The sequence below is a fragment of the Saccostrea cucullata genome, unplaced genomic scaffold (assembly GCF_032062105.1).
Source record: "Saccostrea cucullata isolate Sc308-1 unplaced genomic scaffold, CSIRO_AGI_Scuc_v1 ctg6985, whole genome shotgun sequence".
Taxonomy (NCBI): domain Eukaryota; kingdom Metazoa; phylum Mollusca; class Bivalvia; order Ostreida; family Ostreidae; genus Saccostrea; species Saccostrea cuccullata.
Window position 1 is genome coordinate 1 of NW_026932765.1, and position 24,248 is coordinate 24,248.

Genomic DNA, 24,248 nt, shown 5'->3' on the forward strand with positions numbered 1-24,248 from the left:
TATATAATGAATTAAGCATGTAAAATAAATCTGTTAAGAGGTTCTGAGTTATAGGTCACAGGAATAATTTCATACCCAATTTTATGAATACATATGTAAATGACAGGCACGTAGCAACCGGGGGGGGGGGGGGGGGGGGGGGGGGGGGGGCTTGGGGGGGCTGCCCCCTTTTCCCAACATTACCTGTACTATAAGAAAATGTCCATTAAAAAGATGGTTGCCCCCTCCCCCCACTTTTAACCACAGTATATACATTCCAAGGAAATATGGGAAAAATTGGAAGTGAAAGTAATTTTGCCTTGAAAAAAAAAGTGGCCACCACCCCCCCACCCCCACCCCCCCATTTCATTTTTTTTCCTTGTTAATTGTTTTAGGTTAGTAAAAAAAATTTCTAGGTTGCCCCCCCCCCACTTTCAAAAACGATGCTACGTGCCTGAATTATATAGAATTATTTTGACTTTTTCCTTGGTAAGCCGCCCGTAGGATTGTGTATTTAGAAGCAAACACCTTAGTGCGGGTATTACTGTCTCATGACAGCATCTAGTTAAGACTTTGTGGGGAAAATATGCGTGGTTGAATTTCTTTCATATCATACAGAAAGAGAGATTCTGTATCCTAGAACAAAGTATCAAAGTTTCGGAAAAATGGAATTTAAGGGAAAATCTAGCCTATCTATTGTGTTTTACCTAAGTCTCTTGACGTCAATTTGACAGCAATTAGACAAAAGTTGTTGTAGAAATACCCTTTTGAGAGTATTTCAAATTTCTAAAAATAGTAAACATAGCAACACCATGTGCTTATACTAAAAAGAGATGCGACTGTATATTGGTAATGTTTACTGGCATTTGTAAGAAAGGTTTTTTTTTAAATCGAAGAAAAAAGGTAAGATATGTAGCATTTTGCAAAGAATTCTACATGTATGAAATCTCTGTTTTGGTAGCCCTCTTGCAACGTTGTTTATCAGTATCATAAACTGATTTAAAGAATATTAAACTTAGTGTGCATCGGCAATTACCTGTACTTAAGTCCCTCTGAAATCCAAGCAACAATTAAGGCAAGTATGCTTTGAACGAATTTCATTCAGCGTTTAAGTGAAGTGAACCTTTTGTTGAAATATCTAATTGTAATAGAATTATCATTAAAAGGTAATGTTTTGATAAAAAGAAGTCATTTCCTTCATTAAAAGTAACCATGGCAACGCTTTTCATAAAAACATCATAAAAAACAAGATGTGTTTGTGAAACACTAAGTTCCCGGCGGCAACAAAGTTCAAAAAATCTATTTTTAGCATATTGGTCACAGTCAAGGTCACAAGGTCATTGGCCTTGGTGTCATTCGAAAGAACTTAGTGGGTGGAGTATGCACACCAAATATGAAGTCCTTATCTCCTATTGTTCAAAAGTTATGGCAAAGAGTGTAAAAAGCTATTTTTAGCATATAGGTCACAGTCAAGGTCACAAGATTATTGACCTTATCAACGTTTGAAAGGACTTTATTAGTTGAGTAAGTATACTTAATATGAAGTCTCTATCTCCTTTGGTTCAAAAGTTATGACAAACAGTGGAAAAAGCTATTTTTAGCATATAGGTCACAGTCAAGGTCACAAGGTCATTCACCTTGATGTCATTTGAAAGGACTTTATTGGTGGAGTATGCATACTAAATATGAAGTCTCTATCTTGTATGGTTCAAAAGTTATGGTGAAGGTTAAAGTTGACAACAGACAGAGAGACAAACAGACAAACAGATAAACAACAGACAAACAGACAGGACAAAAACAATATACGCCCGGGATCCATCGATCCGGGCGCATAAAAACGTATCTCAGTATTTTGTACTTTTAAACACTTATTTAAAAAAAATTCAAATTGAAATCAGAATAAGACGGAAGGAGAAAAAATTCACTGATATTTGTATTTTTAGCTACACTTGAAACAGATTTTAACAGAGAAGCAGGGTTATGGATATTTTTAAAGTGTATTTATTTTTAGCCAGTTATTTGGATTTCAGACTAAAACTGCAAAAAAGGTTTTTATAAGCTATGTTTATTTTAAAAGATTTTTAATTCTAGTCACTATGTATCACGGTTCAGTAAATTTAAAAAAAAATGAACAAATTTGTGTATCTTATTAGATTTTATGCAAACGTAGTAATATTAACATTGCACCAATTATGTTGGCGTATAATTTTGATCTAAAGAATAGTTTACAGGCCGTAAGACAGCTAGACAGACGGCGTACATCCTATTACATAATCTCTTCTGACCTCTGCTTTTTGAAAAAAAAGAAATAGAACTAACGTTCTGGGACGTAAAACTAATGTTTAGGGACGTAAAACAATATGCAGCTAAACAATCAATTGATCTTCTTAAAATGACATCAAATAAATGTTTTTCCCTTTATAATGATAGATACTGTTTAAATCAGTAAAATACTTAAAACTGGTCTTACAATGTTACCTTTGTAAAAAATAAAATGAGCATTTGGATCCTTTATCAATATATTCAGATAACTACTGTAAATCAGAAAATTTTCGCTGTAGATAATTTTTTAACAAATTTGCGAGTTCATTGCATTCGCAAAAATATTTTTCCCAAAAATAAATTACCAATAACAAACAAAAACAAAGCAGTGATCAATCGCAAAATTTTGAAGCCTAAAAAATTATTCAACAGCATTTTGACCCAAATTCGCAAAATAAAATGGACGTTAAAATTTCCAGATTTACGGAATTAAATTTCCTCAAGCCTCCATGAACGCACTTTATACGATTATTTACACAAACATAAATATAAACAAAGAAATGTCATTTTTTGTTGAAGCGGAGTAATAGTTGCAATATTACCTGACTAAAAATATCTAGTTAGAAATATTAATTAATTTTTTCAGGAGATGTTTGCATTGTTAATTCCATTTACACACGGAATAAAGAAAGCATTTAAAAATATTTTATACAAACCTCTTAAAGAAGAGTCCTCATCCAGTTCAAACATATCTTCATGAACCTCAAGTCCAACAGTAGAGCGCACCTTCAGTAATTCCTCTAATCCTAGCTTTTCAAGTCGTTTGAGAAGGGTGGTTTTCCCAGCACCTGCGCATCCAACAATCATCGCACGAGCTCTGTGTACTGTCTTTGTTCCCCTTTTAGCACATTCTATGTATCTACATCGTGCGTCATATTCCCAGTCAAATATTTCCTCCGGTACGTTAACTTTGAATTAAAATAGTTACAGTTATTGATTCACTTTTATATGCTTAGTTGGATAATAATTAGTTATCGTTTTTCTTTTTGGTAAGCTGAACTTTAAATTAATCATATATTATAATCCTTAAAAGGGCTAAGAAAAATGTTTCCCCTACAAAATATGAAAATTTATTCTCAGTTGCAGTGTTACTCACATTTGTCTTTCACTTTTTCTCTGAATGTTTTTGTTGTCTCTTCATCACATTCCTCAAAACGGTTTATCATGGGGTGACGTAGGACGTCTAATCCAAGTCTTTGAAAGAATGAATCCTCCAAAGTCTCCGGAAGGAACAGACATTTCTTGAGTTCTATGTATACCATATACCACCACGGCCGTACGTACTCCAACAAAGAGTCCACTGATGACAGTTTGATATAATTCTTGTAGTCCTCATCAGTTATCAGACAATTCCTCACAAAGTAACTCATTACTTGATGGCGGACATCATCTGATATAAAACTGACTGAGTTGTTTTCCTTATTCAATACTTTAGAGATATCTTTCAATTCAGTGATATCACTGTCTAATGTTTTTGAATCACACTTTAATAACGGGAACGCACTTTGAAGTTTTTTTGATATTTCTTCCCATGTTGTACTTAAGGATAAACTGTAACTCTCTGATATCAGAATAGAAACGAGAATGCTCTTTTTTGTCTGAGAAAGTGCGAGAATTTCAGGTACTGAAATAAAAATATCTTATCAAAGCACATGTATTTTATACTTATTGTCCAAAGCTTTCGCAAAAGCGAGGGAGGGGACTTTAAATCTCATTCGTCTGTCTGTCTGTGAGTCCGTCTGTCGTCCCTTACAAAAAAAAACTTTAACCTTGCCCATAACCTCGATTAAGTGAAGCTATGACTTTCATGTTTCACAATTGTACTGTGACAAAGCCTTCTTTGGGTATCAACAAATTTGACTTTTTACCTTGACCTTGGAATTCGATCCTTTTTTACACAAAAAATGAAGATTTTTTGTTTCGTCATAAAATTGGAAGGTAGATATATTGCCTTTTATATTTCACATATGTAATTTTTGTGGCAAGACCTTTCATTGGATATCAACAATTTGGACCTTTTGTCCTTGACTATTGATATATCTATACTTATGAGACTGATTTTCTTGTGGTAGTCTAGATTATTAAATATTCAGATAGTGGTTTTCGGCGGTTGGAAGCACAGTGAGGATTACATAAGGAAAGCTTTCTAAATATAACTTAGAAGAACTGTAAGGGGGGATGCCAAAGAACAAACCCAAATACATCAAAGTTTTAGAGATATGCATGAGATATATAATCCATCATTTTGAAATAAACTTTTTCATTTTACGAAAGCAATGAAAATGTATCCGTATTTCAAAGGTAGTACCAATGAACTTAGGTACTGGGATAATCCAATTCGTTACCTCTTGATTTTATCAAAACTTTATGAACTTAGGGGTTCTATGGTTTTAATTATAAATCAACTGCAGTCAGGAATGCAACTCATTTTTTAATTTATATTTGCTACTAAACAATCCTTCTAAAAATAAATTTAAAAAACGTTCGAAACACAATAGCTATCAACAAATCAAATATTTTACGGTCAAATAAGGGAATAGTTTTCATCATTGCATGAATGCAATGTATATATATATTACATTTGCAGATAATTATCTTTTAAGTTCTTGAAAATATGAAAAACTTGTCATAAATTAAAAGAAATATCGCAACAATAAATTGATATACATATATAAGCTGTTGTTGTAAATTGTAATCGCCAAAGCAGTGTGAAATAAAAGACATATTTGGAGTGCAATACAATAATGCAAAACAGAGTCACTTCATAAATAATTTTTTTTTTGGTAAAAAGAATGGTAAGAAATTACTTCTTTTTTCATTTAGATTTAAAGAATTGATTTAAATGAACAACAATTTTCATCATGGGGAAATTTATTCCTTCTTAAACTTTAAACTTTTCAAACCAGAATCGAAAAAAATAATGTACAATAACACTCAAAAAAGTTTTGTCACATGCACAAAAGGAGAAAGTCAATCAAGGTTTAGATTTAATCATTTATTTTAGTAATACTTCTTGGAAGCATAAATAACTACAATTTCTCGTGATTATGTATTTTAGAAGGTCTTTTTGGATGTGGTCATATTTATTTTTTTTTCAAATGAAGTTTTACTAATACAAATTCTTCAAGTTTTTATCAAATTGTATATTCTATTACCACATTTGGAATTTTGACATAACATGTGTTATATGATGATATAATGGAAAAAAAACGGAATAAGTTCTCGAATTCTTTTGAAAAAATTATGTTAACTTTGGTGGTCTTTATTTTTTCATTCTTTCACTTGCATCCCCGTACTTGTACATAAGTTCGTTCTATGTATATTATGGGATGTAGCAATGCATGTATGTTTCGCAGGCTCATATTGCCAAATAAAAAATATGTACTTTCTATATGTGAGTATAGTGGTGAAGGATAACATTATAATTACAAAACCGTCGCCCCACGCATTATTGTACATGTAAACCTGTTAACATTTGTTAAGTTTTGTCAATGTTATTAATGTGTTAATAACAAAGACATTTCAAATCTGCATATTCCATGAGTCTCTCTGTACTACAAACCCTGATTTTCTCTGTATACAATGAAATGACCATTTTTTACACACGGAGTGAAAAATATCTTCAATCTGAGTGACATTGTATGAATTTTGATCATTTTAAAAATCAATAATTTTGAACTACAATGAAGTAGCTAGAAAGAAAAGATTTGCATTCTATCAATGTGGACTGGGAAAAGGAAATTAACTCAATGTTAAATATTGAATAAAATTTAGAGGAAAAATGACAAGAACCTATCTCTACATGTACCTTTATCACACTCTCTTTATCTTGGAATAAGGAAATTTGTTTGCGAAAAAATACTCTCGTCCTACAGTCCCTGAAACGTTAGATACTTTCCTACCTGAACGGTAAAGAACGCAGAGCGAACGGTGACTAAACGATGTGCGAACGCTGAACGCAACTTGGTGAACGATGTGTGAACGGTGAACGCAGAACGCGAACGGAGCGCGAACGTGAGCGCAAAGTGAACGGTGAACGCAAGATGAACGATTTATTCGGAATGCGTCCGATCTTTTCCTTGCTTTGAAATTATTCTTTAATTCTAATTACAGGTGCTTTAATATAAAGACAGAGTAGATAGATAAATAAATAAATAATAAAAACATTTTTTTCTGTACATACCCGGTATATGCCCCTATGAATTAAATCGATAGTTTTATAACAGGGTTTTAATTGCCGTAAAACATGTGTGTTTGTTACATGTACCGAACGCGTGTAGTTTAAATATAAAATTAATCTACTTATATTGTAAATATACTCTTTCTTTTAACTAATAAAATAATGTGGACTTTAGAAGATAAAACAACTACTTATAGAATGAATTAATTACATTGTGCGCGGTTGAATCAACTATACATGTATTTCCGTGCCAAGGCGACTCCGAGTAAAGTTCACAGGAAGTGCACAAAGTCACGTGTTTGTCCTGTCAATCAATATCATTCGACATGGTGGAGGTGTGGAAATCACGTTTCACCGAACAAAATTGCCGAAGGCAGTCACTTAGTTTTTCCAAGAAGTTTTTAATTATTTTAGTTATCAATTTAATAAACTCTCTAGATATTTAATTAAGTGAATATTTGCAGCCTACGTGTATTTAAAATATGTGTTACTGTAGAAATAATTTTTTTTATGTATTCTTGTCTTGAAAAAGACTTGGATTAATTATTATACATCCATTAATGATTTATCGTCTCTAACATTACAATAAATTGTTGCCATGCGTAATGCATTTGTACAGTGCCCTTTTTTAAATTTAATATTTTAGCATCGTTCTACATACATGTACAATGTAGGTACTTAATGTATTATTTTCCAGGGAAATTTCATGAATAAAGTTAGAGCTGAATTATAATAATAGAAATATAAATATCATAAATAATTTTTGCAATGAAATAATTATTCTTCAAACACGATGTCTAAATTACTTAATTAATAAACGTGTAAATCCTTACAATCCAAAACATAAGCCCTTTAACTTCGGAGTTCCGAATAACAATGAAGACTGAACGATAAGTGAACGGTGAACGCAAGGTAAACGGAACGAAGAGCGAACGGCAAACGGTGAACGCGAGCGCACGGTGAACTGTGAACGCAAAACTGTGAACGAAGAGCGAACGGTGAACGCACGCTGAACGAACGGTGAACGAACGCTGAACGAACGATGAGCGAACGGAAAAATGGGAAAGTAGAACGTTTCAGGGACTGTAGGTGTAATTTACTAACACAACTGATTAAACGCTGTCTTACCCTCAGAGCTGTATTTCTTTCTTCCAATTAAAAACGATCCGAGGAGACTGTTAAGATTCAAAGACTGTATGGAAGCTTGTTTTTCTTCTGAGACTTTCTTCACATATTCCACAAATATTTTCCGATTCATCACGCGAAACACAACAGATGGAAGTTTAACTGAAATAAATGATTCTTTTTATTGATTGTATGATATTACTTATTTTACGGCTGTGGCTGATCAGTGAGTTCTACGCACAATTATTTAATTATCAACGAAAAATCTTTATTGATTTAAGATTTAAGTCATTTTTTAAAGAAGGGGACTCAATAAAGATTATTCTAAAAAGATATTTATTCGGCGCCCAGTGCGAAGCATTGATGTGAGATTGCATGTTGAAACTTTAAATAATGTTATTTTCATTTACTTGATAAATTGAATAAATAATTTCATCAATTCAATAGAATCATTCGGAGATTTAACCCCTTCCCTACCTCATTGGTCAATGTCACGATAACAGGACCTCCGTATCATTTTAATTATAGCATGAATGTGTATAATCTATATATCTATAATATAATCTATAATCTATATATATGTATAATCACTGTTTTCTCAATATGGAATACTGTGTTGACTGATCAATAAAATATTTTTGTTCGATCACAGGAGTCGGCAGTTTTATCAATAAACCAGTGAAAACATAACCTATGAGCTTCGCGAGCGTAGCGAGCGAAGCGACAGGAATGCAACGCGTTTTTGGTGATTTTTTCTTTGCCGCTTTATTTAGTCAAAATAACAAATGCATGCGACTTAATTCATGTCAGTTGATGTGTCCCACCTGATTTCTGTTGCATTCCCCTTCTTAATCACCGTTATTTGCCCTAATTTCCAACATAAACAGCATTTCGAAAAGAATCAGCCGCCATGAGGGTTTTCCCGTGACGTCAGTTGAAATGAGTTTGGATTCCCCTACATTTAAACACTTAAAAATTGGGTAAAATGTTCAATCCTTGAATTATTTGTGTTTTTAATATTTTTAAAGGAATAATATACCAAAACGTATTTTTAAAATGAAGTAAAACTTACTTAAGTCAATGAACACATTTTGAATATATCGTGACGTCACGGGAAAAACCCTCATGGCGGCTGATTCTTTTCGAAATGTTGTTTATGTCAGATTTTAGGGTCAATATCGGCGATTAAGAGGGGGACTGCAGCAGAAATCAGGTGGTACACATCAATTGACATGAATTGAGTCGATGCATTTGCTAGAGCAGAAATCGCCAAAAACGCGTTGCATTCCTGTCGCTACGCTCGCGAAGCTCATAGGTTATGTTTACATTGGTTTATTGATAAAACTGCCGACTCCTGTGGTTCGATGAACTCCGACCCACATTTTTACATGATGGGTAAGTAGGTTGTTAATTTTGAGGTGGTTTATCCTGCTGAAAAATTTATAACTGTCATAAAAATCACATATTTCTTAACAGTGTACATTTGATAGCTACACAAATTTAATGTTATAAAAACATTCAGACAGAAAGCATTCTTTAGAAATTATACATCTTTGCTTTAAAATGAACCAATTTTAGGTAATTTCAAATCGAAAATAGAAATTAAAGTGCTGAAAAGAGTATTGGGTAGGGCCAATTTTGACGGGTTGTACATCAAACAAATCAATTTTTAAATTGTTGGCCTGAGCATCCAAACCTTGCTTTGTGAGGATGGGTTCAAATAAGTTCGACTTCCTTTTTTGTTGTTTTTGAAGTGGGTAAGTTTTCATGACTACTTCTAAGCACCATTCAAAGAAAAATGAAACTTGACATAATTAAAAATAAGACAAACACATATTTCTTTAGCATGCGTAGTGTGCTTGTACAAAAGGCTTCAGAACTTTCATTTGTGAAGACCCGCTTGCTAATTGCACCAATGACCACCATGCACATAAAAGATTATGATGTGGAGGACATATGTGCTTAGTTATTCGTAAGTCAATTTTATTGCATTCAAAAAATCCTCATTGTCACTTAATGGCTATTAGTCAACATCCCAGGTACATGAGTAGCACAATGGTTAGAGCCTCTGCTCTACAGTCATGAAGTAAGGAGTTGATCCTTACATAGCAGGTCCAAATCTTACTATGAGACGTTGAGACCTGTCCTTCTGATGAGACACTATAAAAATATCTTATCTATTACTTATATATATCAATGTATTACATTTAACGTGTATGATATATTTGTCGGAGATTCAATTTTTAACAGGTAAGCGTAGATTTGATTAAGCGCAGTCTGAATGTCCTAGGTATGAAAGTTAACATACAAGACATTTAGTGACGGTCTTGAATTGAGGAAGTCTGCTTTCGGCCAAAATCGCTAAATAGAATACACCGTTAAATGTAATACGTTTACAGTAAACCAATTAAGGTCCCTTGTCGCAGTAGATGCTGGCATGAAAAAAATGCCTCACAGCTCAATAGCCGTTAGTGCTAAGTATGGAACAAAAGGGGGAGTTTCTGCGGCCCATCAAGAAATTTTACAAAAATTTGATATTTTGTAAATAAACCTCTTATCTTTCAGAAAATACGAAAAAAATTATTACTACGCATTTTCCGGTCACGTGATACATGTGTACTTGAAAATTCAAGTATACCCCCTTTCCTTTATTTTTTTAATGGATCTTTTTGGTAGCGGAGGACTGAGTTTTAAAACTAAAAATATCACAGGAAACATTAGATTTTTTTAATTAAAGACAAAAAAATTATCAAATTTATGATTTTCTTACTGAATTTTTTTTTGTAATGACTGTGTGAATGCTTCATATATGGTATGAGTTTTTTTTTTTAATTTATTGAACAATATTTTTTGTTTAGAAAGTGGGGTTAACGTAAAGTATTCAATACAGAAGGTTGAAAATCAAATTAAATCGATACTTTGTTCAAATCTTTTTAAATTCTTGTAGAATAGGTCTTTTCCATATAGGGGAAAATACAAGTTAAAAGTGGACAAAGATAAATAGACCAGCGTCATCCCTATGGACAGAAATGCTGTATGATCTATCTGTAGACATGTGTTCCACTATATAAGATTTTGCTTGTTTATTTTGATAAAACCCTTGTGTAAGTGTTCGCAAATCATTCTCTGTTAAGCGAGGAAATTTATTAATACAATCCTGGGAAAGCTCACCCCAGATTGCTCGTTTACTGGAAAGGTTTTCTCTTTCAACCCTTTCTCGAAGTTCATTTGACTTTCTTGACAGTTGTTTCATTTCATTGGCAAGAGCAATATCATCATCACTGTTTGATATGAGAGGGGGTCGAAAAGCATTGACTATTGCACTAACAATTCTAACATAATCACCTATCCATTTTACCTGGGTGTTTGGAACTACTTGGTCCAGTGCTTTCCATGTTTTGATTCTGCCGTTTGCCGACTCTACAACCCATCTGACCTTCGTAACACATCTAGAGTGGTTAGCCTCCTCTGTTGTGTGCTGCTTACATCTACGAGATAAATAACCAGGCATTTCATGTTTTATCCCCAGTTTATCAAAAAAATCCAACGAGTCACGAAATCCCCTATCGACAACTAATAAGTCCTCTTTCTCAATCGAGCTTTGAACTTCATCAACATTATTTAGGATAACACTGTTTAATATGGCAGAATCGTTATCCTTGCCATCAGCTAGGTATGGTCCAAGAACAAATAGGATATACCCGTCTGTTCCAACAACCATCATTGGTTTTACAAGAGGCCTATGCTTGTGACCACTGAACGTCTGTCTCTGAAAAGTTTAATTGCCACTTTTTTGGATGTAAATATATGTACCATCCAGTACAAGTATAGCAATGGGCTTTCCGTCTGCTAAAAGATGCTGAACAAAGGGCCTTGTGTGTCTGGATATAAACTCTTCTCTGGTCATTTGAGAGAATCCAAGAAACTCAGTCACAAAATTTTCCATTAAGGCGTCTCTAGCACTAGAAATAGCTTTGGAAATAATGCTTTTGTTTCCGATTTGAAACATGCTGCTTAGAATACTTAAAGAATTGCCCGTTCGTAATTTTGTCAGTAGCAGGGCAAGGCATGTTCTCGGTGCTCTGTTGCATGAAATTCTAAGAGGAGACATGTACTTAGAAAGAACATCAAATTGCGATTTTGTGACCCCAGTGAGATTGTAATAATCTTCGTCAGACAGAGACTGCGGATTTTCAAAGTCTATACCTACTGTTCGTTCAAGGCATTTTTCTCTTAAGGTAAGCAGCATAGTTGTAATTTCTGATCTGTTAAAGTTAGTGAAGTCAGAAGTTGGCGAAAGATTGTCTTATATATTGGGGTTAATTTTACCATCAATCATATGACGCTCACAACATCTACTACCCTCTGGGATAAGAACTCCCTTATCTACGAATGCCTTCATTTTGATTTCTTCAGTGATAGTTCTTAGGTTCTTAGTCTTTGAACAGAACTGACATTTCCGATGTTATAAACTGGCTCGGGGGATAGACAACCGTATTCGTTTAAGGCTTTGAAAGGATGGGTCGTTTCTGGGTACATTAGGATCTTCTTCTAAAATTGGATCTAATGCACTGCTAGACTCTGGGTTTTGTACCCTATAAAACTAAGTTCGACAGAAATTGCATATTACATCTGACTCTATGTTCATAGAAGAACCAGACCCTTGAAGTTTCTGTGAAATGTGATTGAGTAGACTTTGGTTATTCATATTCTTAATCTTTCTGCTATTCTTGCGAACAAATCTATGACAAAGACAACAAGTTTTAGATTTTGAATTATCCATATTTCGAGTTAGAGGTATTTGCCCACATTCAGGTCTGGGTTGCGTTCTCAACTAAGTCCCTCTCGCTTCCCAGCTCTCCATAGATACTCATCTTGCTTCAACAGCTCCATTCACACCTCATACAGAGAGTTTCAGTATGTCTACGACAAGATGGGTAACTGCAACTCCCTTGGGCTGACCATAAAGGAGGTTCCCCCTAGCATCTAGATTGCTAAACTAGAGCCGCGGTTCAAAATGCACGTGTAGACGCCAAAGATATGTGTTGGATCCTAAGTTCCGCGTAAAATATTCACTTCAACATCCAGACGTAAAACATTATATTTTCCCTGTTTCACCCACACGGAGGTATATATGGGCGCCTCTCTAGCAGGTTGGAGCGAGGAATTCCATTCTAAAGAAAGGCTTAAATAACTTTCTTCAGGCTATAACCATGAAACATAAGAAATGAATAAACTATGAGCGAAACAAAAAAACAACTTTGCAATCCCACGATCCTGTTTGATAGACAGGAATATCTAAATGATAAGGACTGTCTTTAAAACGATGCTTGTCAGGATTTTGAGCGAATAATAGTAATAATACAAATATTAAACATATTCAGAACCAAAAATGTTAAGTTTTAGAATGCACAATTATTTCCAAGATAATTTGAATAAGAACAAAAGTATTTTTTCCACCGTTGTATGACTTTAGAAAAAAGACGTAAATATCATAATATATAAGCGATGAATTTCGTATCAAAATATTGAAGAGATATGTTAAAGCTTTATGTCGTTTATATTTTTGAAAATCTGCATCAATGAAAACAGTATCTATCTCTTTTTGCTGATTATTTTAATACTTGATCAAATCAAGTGACCGAGTGCCTCTAAATTTAAATGTGCATTTTTGTGCAATTTTGATATTTTTTTATATGAAGTGCACACGCGATTATCAACAAATTTTAAGGCAATACTGTATATTGTATGTGTAGTTATTGTGCAAAATTTGGTGAGTGTCCCTCATGCACTTCATACTTTAAACATCGATTAATGAATGTCCCCCTCTCGTTTTTTTCCCATAGGCCTGATGTTAACGCGTTGAAGATACATCTAAATACGGCTTAACTGCGGCATTAATATATAACACCTCAACTTTTGAAATATATATAACAAAAGTTAACATATTTATCTTGAATTATAAACTGATTTTGAAAAAAATATTCAAATTTATTTTTATGAAAAAATGTGGGCCGCTGAGCGGCCTTATCGAAACTCCCCCTTTGCATCTGTTCACCGACAAGAGGTGATGTCTCCATATGTGAGAGAAATTCTTGAGATGGACATTTAATAACATACAAACAATCCCATGTACATGAACACCTTGTCCCAGGGATTTTTCTTTAAAGTAATTGTTTTCAGTCCAACATGCCCTTTTTCTTAACAACTCTGACAACAGAAACTAAAAATGGATATTTCATGTATTTGATAATACTAATGGTTAGTTGTACTATTTTTTAGAAATTATAATTGATTAACCATGTTTGTTAAGTACAAGGCAGGCAATTTTTTAGTCATAATACATTGACTTTACCAAACCATTTAACTAGTATGACAAAATATGACATATATAATATATATTATATGATATGCTTTATAAAGACTTTTTAACAATATTATAAAAGGAAAGTTATATCAATGTGTCAGTTGTAGATTTCTGTATAATCTGATTTATCTGATTAAAAAACATATTCGATAAGAAAAGTTTTTCAAAACTTTTTTTTAATTTGTTACAGGACAGAATGCATTTAGAAGCTGATCATGCCTTGGTCAAATCAAAGGAGTGCCCTTGTTGTTTAAGAGAGATGACAGAGAGATCATTCAACATGAAGATGATGTGCACATAATGTTATCTGGAATCTAAAGTTAGAGATAAAGACCTGCAAACCTACTAGCAAATAAGCCTATATGCTTGTTAATTATTCTTTTCCTGATAGTTGACTTTTTAGGCATGCTCTTTATTTCTATCAATGATGCAAGTGGTTATTCAAGATCATATTATGTGCTATAAGGAATCCTTGGCTACTGAAATTCAGTATTTGTGCGTCACATAAATTGGATGAGTGAAAGATTGTAGCAGAAGTTCTGTGCTTGTCCATTTTGCTGTTTTTTCATATGCTTATAAAATAAAGTTGTTTAAACAAGTAACCAAGTCAAGTCTTGAAAATGTAAAATAATTCTTGTAAGAAAAGAGGAAAGGTAAATGTTTTCTCATACAATATATTCTAGATACCAAAAAATGTGTTTGATTTAGTTTTTGAAAATGACAAAATAAGAACTCCATTGTATAATTAAAAGATATACTGGTTGCAATACATTTTTACCTTAATATGAGTTTAATAGTATGTTTCACTAAGATTGAAATACTTGAGAACATATGTTACAAATTTTTGTTCCAGTCTACTTAAGTCAGAGATATATTTTTTGAGTGACAACCAAGATGTGAAAACAAACAAACAAAACATAACTATTCAGACACTTTTGTGATGTCTCTGTTGATTTTGTTATTTACAATTTTATGTGTCAGTTATTGAAAAATAAGTTCATAATAATTGCAGTATTTTAAATTTGATATGTACCTACAGTTAAGACAGATTTCTGTACTGATATGACCTTCACCCCTAAAGAACAGAAATGTCAGGGTCAATACTTTGGACATTTTTTTTATGCTTTATATATTATTTTGACCTTACATCTTACATACGATACCATAAAACACCGTCTGGAATAAGAAATAAGAAACTTATAAAGCTGAAAAATGGAATTTTGTTGTTGCTTAGCAACCATTTAAAGGTCATTGAACATAAATTAAAAACAAATATGTGGATATTGCAATTCAGTATGCTGCCTACTGAGTGCATTCGGAATTTTCTTCTTAAGTATCCATTTTTACAAAATTTTAGCATGAAAAATGAAAACTTGTAGGAAATTTTTTTTGGAAAATTATGCACTTATTTGACCTTTGACCTTCAAAAAATGAATCTAATGAGGTCAAACTTTAAGACAATTATCTGATGTATATTCTTTTCAGTATCATTACCCAATGTATTGACTCTTAAATGTAATAGAATGCATAAATGTGTGTGGGTTCAAGAAATACTGCCTGAAAATTAAAAAATACTCCGTTGCTAAGCAACCTCTTTGAAGTCATTATTTGCAGAATTGATAAAAAAAAATGTGATTAATGTAGTATAAGATAATGCCCTTTGTGGGTTTATTCTGAGTTTTCTATTTCAATGTGGATCACTGTAAATTTTAAACTTGAAGATTTAAATGTGTCAAAAATGCAATAAAATTCGGCACTTATTTGACTTTTGACCTCTATTTTCACTAGCAAGGTCAGTAGTGATGTACGTGGGTATTTATGAAATATCATATTCAGAACATTCCCTACAAAATGGTATGCATTATGCCTAGAATACTCTTTGAATAAAAAAGTTATAAATTAATTTATAAGGATGTGTCAAAAAGTGTGCAAAAACGCTTAAAATGTGCCGATAGAGAAAGGGTTCATTAAGAACTTTTTTGGGGAATTTGAATCGAATTTGTTCGTCGGTTTGTAATTGTGTTTGTAATAGAAGAAACGTAATTGGCATCGGGATCGATGTCGAATATTGCGCTGATTTTTTGATTACCTCGTCGGCGAGGCTTGTTATTAAACCTCTTTTGTTCGAAATATCAAATGATTTTTGTTTGAATTGAACATATTTTATTGTAATATACATATACAATGGGACTGGGAACAAGTTCTCAAAACTTATTTCGTCCTCTCCCAACAATGGACAGTTTATAAAAGTTAAGCTAAATATTGACTGATTTATTATTTTTATTATTACATTATAGCAGTGTTACTCACACTTTTTTTGAACTGCCTCTCTGACTGTTTTAATTCTATCTTCAGTCGGATCATTCCACTTTACCATGTCATGTTGTAGGACGTCTAATCCAAGTCTTTGGATTAATAAATCCTCTAAACTCTCCGGTAGGAACAAAAGTTTTTTCGTGCATATGTAAAATTCATCATCATACCACCACGGTCGTACGTACTCCAACAGCGAGTCCACTGATGAGAACTTGATATAATTCTCGTAGTCCTCATCAATTATCAGACAATTCTTTATAAAGTAACTCATCACCTGATGGCGAACATCGTCTGATATAAAACTGACTGAGTTGTTCTTCTTGATTAAAACTTTATGAATATCAGTTAATTCAGTGATATCACTGTCCAACATTCTTGACCCACACCTTAATAAAGGGAAAAAACTTTGAACTTTCGTTAATAATTCCTCCCAATGTGAGCTTAAGGATAAACTGTAACCCTCTGGCATGAGAATAGAAACCAGAATGCTCCATTTTGTCCGAGAAAGTGCGAGATTATCCAATGCTGAAATAAAAATGGTTTATCATTATACATGACCGTATGTTAATTTGAAATGTACTTTTTCCAGAAACTTCTAAAATTAATATTTCTTGTATGCGTAGCTTATTTATTTTATGAATTCCAATGATCATTTGCAGACAAAGATACTGCAACATTCATTAAGTATCAATATAGATGGTTTCTTTTTTTTTTTGTCCTTCGAGATCGATTTCTGATCGTTTTTTTTTTAAGGTCTTCCGTTTCCAACGGAAGACCTTCTACTGATTGTGAAGATTAAGATTATTCTTATTATTCCTTTTTTTTTTCTTCCTAGACGCCAACTTTGAGGCCTCGTATCTCGCTCATTTTTTAATGGATTTTGTTCAAATTTTCAGACATTATAGACGGTAATAAACTCTATCAGAATGCTGTCAATAATTTCAAAAAGTCACTTCCGGTTTTGAGTTATTTCCCTTTAAACGAAAAATTATAGGCTTTCATTTCCAGACAAAGGCTCAGAGACCACTAGAGCTGGAGCAGAATTTTTACTGGTTTTAGATAACAGAAGGATTGAAGTTGTGCACATCGGTTTTTGTTTTTCGATTTCTCTATTCAAAATGGCGCAATACAGGGGTCAAAAAATAGAACGCCTAAAAGAGCGAAAATTTACACATGTTTTCCTTTTTATCTTGAAAACTAAAAATATTTTGTTAAGACATATTGAACAAAAGTTGTGCATAATTGCAAGGGCTTTCATTTAATACTATAGAAAAGGGGCTGGCCCCTAAAATAAGGGATCTCTGGAGCTTGAAAGTTTTTGCTTTATAACTCAAAAACGGTAAATATTTCGATCTAAATATTACGAGCAAACTTGTTCTTTAACACCCTTTTGATCTGATAGGAATGTTTATTTGTTCGAATATACCGGGGTTATTGCATAATATGCAGTCGAAAGCAGGTCAGGTAAACATGTAGCGTTTTCATTCGGCAAGTAAATCTGACCTCATCATGTGTATAACTTGCTGTAAATAATATACCCTACGGTATTTTATGTTGATTTTCTTCAAAATAAGGTTTAAACGTGTTTTATGATTAACTATTAAATCATGTATTACAACTACTTTTTCTATTTTTCTTTATAAAATTTAATTAGTTTTATAGTGAACACGTCTTTAAAAGCGGAAGATATAAAATCTACTTTTCTACGTTTATCATTGTAACAAACTATATAATTAATCTTAAACTTTATACATTGAATAATTCACGATCATTAGTTGATACATATTACGATCCCATTGTTCAGCGAGATGTTTTACAGTTATGTAATCAAAGCCGCAAATCCCACGCTGTCGATCTAGGTCACGAGTGTACCAGGCACCTGTGGACATAAACAAAGCAAGTGTTTGTGATTGTATTAGACCATTGTGTAGAAAGACCTAACAATTAATAGAAAACTGTGTTTTTAATTACATCGCGATTCAATAAGATTATTTTACCCATCTTTCATATTTAATCGTAATTCCAAACACTGGTGCATAAAATCATTTTGAACTGTGTTCGCTTTCTTTGGCCTGTTCTCGCAAAATAAACAAAGCAAGTGTTTGTGATTGTATTAGACCATTGTGTAGAAAGACTTAACAATTAATAGAAAACTGTGTTTTTAATTACATCGCGATTCAATAAGATTATTTTACCCATCTTTCATATTTAATCGTAATTCCAAACACTGGTGCATAAAATCATTTTGAACTGTGTTCGCTTTCTTTGGCCTGTTCTCGCAAAATAAAAAAAACTCTATTCTGTGTTAATGTATTTTATTTCAATTGTAATTGAGAAGGGGCTTCGGCAAATAATTATAATGAGGGATGGATAGTGATAGGTAATATTGTATATGTACGTTTTATTTTTACCATGATCACTCTTTAGTTTCTCCATTTACCGGGGTTTCATTAAATAAACATTGAACATAAAAAGTAATTTATAATATACTATTGTTCACGTATTTGTAATACCGGTATAGCAAACAGGTTATATCCAGCTTTGTCACTTTGTGTCTAAAGTTGTGTTGCCCGGTCCTCGTTTACAAGCACGTGGTTGCAGAGAACAGTGGGCATATATGAAAATCCATTGTGTACTCCGATAGTTACAAATGGAAAATTGGGTTTAAAATATGTCGTTTCTTTCATATCATTTCATTTCACTCTATTTCAGCTTGTTTAAATCAATCGTAATCGCTCGATTTATTCATTGTAAGTTTTATGTATTTTGATAGCCGAATAAACACTAGCTTGGTTTGCAATACCCCCCCCCCCCCTGTTTTTATGGAGGTGGATATTGTTTTATGAATATTAAACTTACATGTACGCATGCATGGTAGTGAAAACATCCAACGTTAAATTAAGCACTTTTGAGTATGCAGTTATTCGCTACTAAACTTTAAAATGTTATTGTACAAAAATAATATACTTTTTCGTTGAATCAACATTGCACGATTTGACATGCTTGTACATGTTCAGTCGATGTCAGTATAAATATACATGAATGCACTTTTGCCTAGAATAACGGTCAAAATATATACATCCAGAGTTTAAGAATACGATTTTTAAAAAATTGAAAATTCGTTAATGCTATTTATCATTAACCAGTATCTCGACGATAAAACATCAATTTTAATTCTTTACCAAACGTCCTCCCGGTCAGTCATTGTTAATGTTGGTGACATGAAATGTAGATACTATAGGGTCTCAGTAAATAATTTCACCTTAATTATCCTCATCGTCATTCGGTGTTTTCATCATTAGAAATAAATTGTTTGGGGACGTCTTGTTTTCTCTTCTCACATTGCTAACGCGTAGGAAAAAGTTTTTAAACAAAGCAAACGGCATTTTACAAAAAAGGAAAACGTGAAGAAAAAACGTGTCTATTTAGATTAAAAACACAACGCATCAATTTGTATTTGATTAATCCACATACGTTTTTTTTCCTTCTCCCATGCATTTCGACTATACGGAAAAAAAAGGATCAGCAAATCCTTTGGTAATATTAAAAGAAAGGTGTTGTACCTTCAAAAGACACTATATCCCACAGGCATTTAGATTGCTTAGAAAAAAAATTGTGTGTATTTTTTTTCCAACACCTCAATTTTTGTTTTCTAAGCGATCTAAAGGCCTGTGCTATATCCGAACAGTTATTACAGAGACTACCAAATATATCACGGCGTCCCTGAAAGAATTATTTTTAAATATTTCAATAAATTCTAATTTAGTTCAAAGAAAGCCACGCTGTTGTATACAAACATTCCAAAAATAATCTTTCATGTTTCATGGACCGACACGTGGTTAAATTTCCTCTCATCACTATAAGTACCCCCCCCCCCCTTTAACATGTTTAAAATGAATATACAATGTCTTCCTTCTGAGCCGAGAATGTTAGTTGGTTGATTTGTTTTTGTACATGCGCATATACATGTAGATTAAGGCTGGTGTTGAATTCCGAAAGAAAGTCACAACCTATTTTTTTATGTAAACCACTAATCATTCTATGCCCCGCCATGAATATGGCTTGGGATATAATGTTTGTCATGTCGGACGTCTTCCATCCTGCCTTATCTCCTTCCGTCACACTTTGCCTTTAGCTAAGTTCAAAGCTCAGTTTCAAACAAACTAACCAAGATATTTTTAAAAATAATCAAACTTCATACACAGTATAGCTGCAGAAAAAAAAAAAAAAACAGACAGGAGAGTTGTACTGAGCCACCCACTGAAAAAACCGGTCCTACTAAACAGAGTACGCTAGTACATATAAGACTTTAGAGTAAGCTAGTAATAACTGTATATTTATTGCGGAAAAGTTTTTGAAATATTTCTTCAAACTGAAAGCCTTTTATTGCCTGACGTCACGCTAAGGATCAATAGGGTTCGAAGAGGTCACAGTTAGCCAGCAAAATTTTGTGCATGCTGATTATCATCGGATTTGTTACATGCATTTCAGCAACAACAGTTATCTATTCTGTTAGCAGAAAAATAAACTTATTGCTAATACAATACATTGAAGTATTTATTTTCTCTAGCCTTTTGCTAGCATATATTAATTTCATGCGAGTTCTTATACGGATATATGTCCGTTTGACCTTTTTTTCTGCGTTTCTATACTACTGGATTAGTCCATTTGTCTTCTAGGTAAGGGGTGACGCTATTATTTCGCGCCAAAATGTCACGTGTAGGTTTTTGCACCCTTTTTCTGGACTATTCTATTGAATGAAAATGAAAACTGCATGAATTATGTAAAGTCTGTTCTTTTTTGTCAGAATCCTGGTCGAGCTTTGGAAAAAAAAAAAAAACAATTCGGTGACATTGTGAAGTGAGTTAGAAGTTACATCATTTAAAGTAATAAAACATTTGATGTTGATCCCTCATCTCTGGGAAAAACTTCCTGAATCCGGGATGTTGCTAAAACGCGGAACGGAAAACGGAACGGAAAGCGGAACGGAACGGAAAACGGAAAATTAATGTCAAGCAAATAACCTATAGATTTGATGTAAACCACACATAAAAAGCAATATTCATAAGTAAAAGGCACCTCTAATGAAAATTTATTGTGAAATACGATATATTCATGAATCTAATGCACCCCTTCGAACTGGCACATGAAAATGCGAGGGTCAATAAATGTAGTCTGTGAGATTTGTACTAACTAGACTCAAATCCAGTGTCCATCTGAAGGTTTCGTTCAAATTATTTTTTTTAAGAAAGCTCAGCTCAGGGCTTAACCCCCCCCCCACTTTTTTTCCCAAATATAAACTTAGTATAGACTTAGCCCCCCCCCCCCCCCCCCCCCCCACTTTTTTTCCAAAGATATACTCAGTATAGACAATGAACATTGCTTCGTTGGTTTAGCCCCCCCCCCCCCACTTTCCACAGACACGTCGCAGTATAGGTTTGAAATGGGGAAAAGGTGGTGTTTGGAAAAAAAAATTGGTACTGAAGTTAGAATTTAACCCCCTCCCCCCCCCCCCCCCCCCACCAACGAAATAGGATTTTCGTGTTGGGAAATTGATATTTCTTTTTTTTTTATTATTATTATAATTTTTTTTTTGCTTGTGAGGTTTTTTGAGGTTTCAATTTTTTTTTTTTACACTTAGCCCCCCTACTTTCAATTTCCTTCCGACGCCAATGAGACGAAAGGGGAAAATAACTACTACATGTACATAGTACATACATGATTTTATATACATGAACCTTTAAAGACAAAAAAGCATGCACCCGTTTTGACATTCAGATTATGCATGCAGTGGCGTATCCAGAAATCTTGAAAAGGGGGATGGCAGTTTGGAGTCAGAATAGCTGCCCTCAGCAACACAAAAATTGATTTAATAAATTTCATGTATCTTTTGGTCACCAATAAATAGGTTGGCCGGGGTGTAGTCTTGGGCCTCTTGGTCTCTCGAAATCCACCAGTGACATGATATCAATGCATATCGAGAAATTTTAAAAATATGAACATAAAAATACAGTTCTAATAAACAAAGGAATTTAACATCGTGTTCAAATGTTTCTTTAGTAACAACTTATCAGAATAAGCGAAAAAAAGGAAACTCAAAATGCTTTACGGGATCATCCATACCCCCCCCCCCCACACCTCCAAACACACTTTAACTTCATTGACTGTACAGATGATACATAAATTTTGCCAAAGTTAAGATTTATGACTCTATCTATATATCCAGGATTTTAATAGATAGAAAGCAGCTCTATTTTGTATAAAATTTTAACAAGTTTTACACTCGAGGTGTTTAACCGAGCTTGCCGGAAAGGGGTACTCTAACAGTAATCTTAAGATATATTTTTTTTAGATTTTTATTTCTCTTACCAATTAACATGATTCATTTCGATATCAAATGCTTGCCTCCCCCTTTTCCAGACATAAGATTTTCACTACAGAAATGTTCATTGAAACCCAAAGCACCTTCTGTTAAATAAATGTAGTAAGTTAATGTAAAAATAAGTACTGAAAGAAGTTTGAGTTGCAATTTAACCCCCCCCCCCCTTCCGAATAGAACAATTGTTTTCTATTTTCGCTTGTCCAGTTTTTTTCAGGTACCAGTAAATTGATTGTTTAATTCTTCTCCGACCCCCCCCCCCCTTTCGAAAGTGATGCTACGTCACTTATACGTCAGCGGTTTTCCTGGAAAAGAGACTTAACATGACTATAATCAACTTGTATTTATTGATGAGGAATTAAATATGCATAAGTTTACCAATTTTGATAACATTTTTGTATTTTAAATGGTTTAATCTAAAATTATATTTTCCGTTTTCCGTTCCGTTCCGCTTTCCGTTCCGTTTTTCGTTCCGCGTTTTAGCAACACCCCTGAATCCGCACCATGGCATTCATATATCGCCGTCAAGTTTGTTGGGTCATTTAAAGCTTTAATTATTTTTCCCACGTTTCCAACAATCTTCGATACTTTGGCATACCCAAGAAACTATCAATCGTATTGTACACGTCAGTCATAATTGTTAGATCCCCAATTTCTTGTAGTTATCATATTTTCAGCTGCCACCTTTATATGTAGCCATGCTTTCAAGCATTAATCAAATGTTTTTCCTTATTTACGTCATTCTCTAAAACCATTTTAGACTTGCGGACAGAGGTGTTCATATTTTCGTCCCGTGTTCGAATCTACAGCGGGACATGATCATGATTTCATTTTTTATTTGAGATACAAACAGTATTATATATGGTTTATGTTTTGTGCAACATCTCCATAATTTACTCCAGTGAAATAATTTAACCCCCCCCCAAATGTAAACGTTTATAGTTTATCATGCTCATAGATTCTATAGATATTGATGACATAGTCAGCCAAGCTTTTTAAAAAGCTGTTACTTGTGTTATTATTTGTTTATTTATTCGCGCAAAGGACATTGGGTAGTAAAGGAGCTCTAGGAATGTTGCACAACAAAATTTGCTTGACGTGTTTACAATTCCGAACTTCTTTTCTTACACGTTATTCTATTGAGCTCGTAGTCTTTATGAAAAGTAACCGATTTTCTTGATTGTACAAACATTTTTCAAGAAATTAGGGGGGGGGGGTTAAGTTATACAAAGAAAAAAAATAATATGTGTCATTTTAGATTGCCGACGTGCAATGATCTGATACATGTGTACCGTATTTATGAGAGGTTCATATCTCTTCCCTCGTCTGAAAAGTGTCGCATCCATTGATATTTTCTTTTTTGCTACGATTTAATGCTTTAAAAATGATGTCTTTATTTAATTTGGTTATTTTCGATATATAAATATCTGTCCCACCTGTCTGTGGGATGCGATAGTAAAGTGTCTGCCGTCCGTTCGTCTGTCTAGCTGTCTGTCTGTCTATAAACAATTTTTCAAAATACTACTCTTCCTACCGTTTTGGTCTGATTTCAATATAACTTGGCACACAAGTACACATCT

General features: G+C 33.5%; 1 protein-coding gene across 1 annotated transcript in view; it reads right to left on the minus strand.

Annotated features, from left to right (window-relative positions):
* Positions 1-2,883: 2,883 nt before the first annotated feature.
* LOC134236061 (uncharacterized) overlaps positions 2,884-24,248 on the minus strand; it is a 42,970-nt gene continuing 21,605 nt past the window's right edge. Inside the window, exons 4-7 of the mRNA XM_062718240.1 lie at positions 16,284-16,814; positions 7,610-7,768; positions 3,398-3,925; positions 2,884-3,209 (exon numbers count right to left, since the gene is read on the minus strand). Of these exons, the coding sequence (XP_062574224.1) occupies positions 2,884-3,209; positions 3,398-3,925; positions 7,610-7,768; positions 16,284-16,814 (1,544 nt within the window). The remainder of the gene's footprint in view (positions 3,210-3,397; positions 3,926-7,609; positions 7,769-16,283; positions 16,815-24,248) is intronic.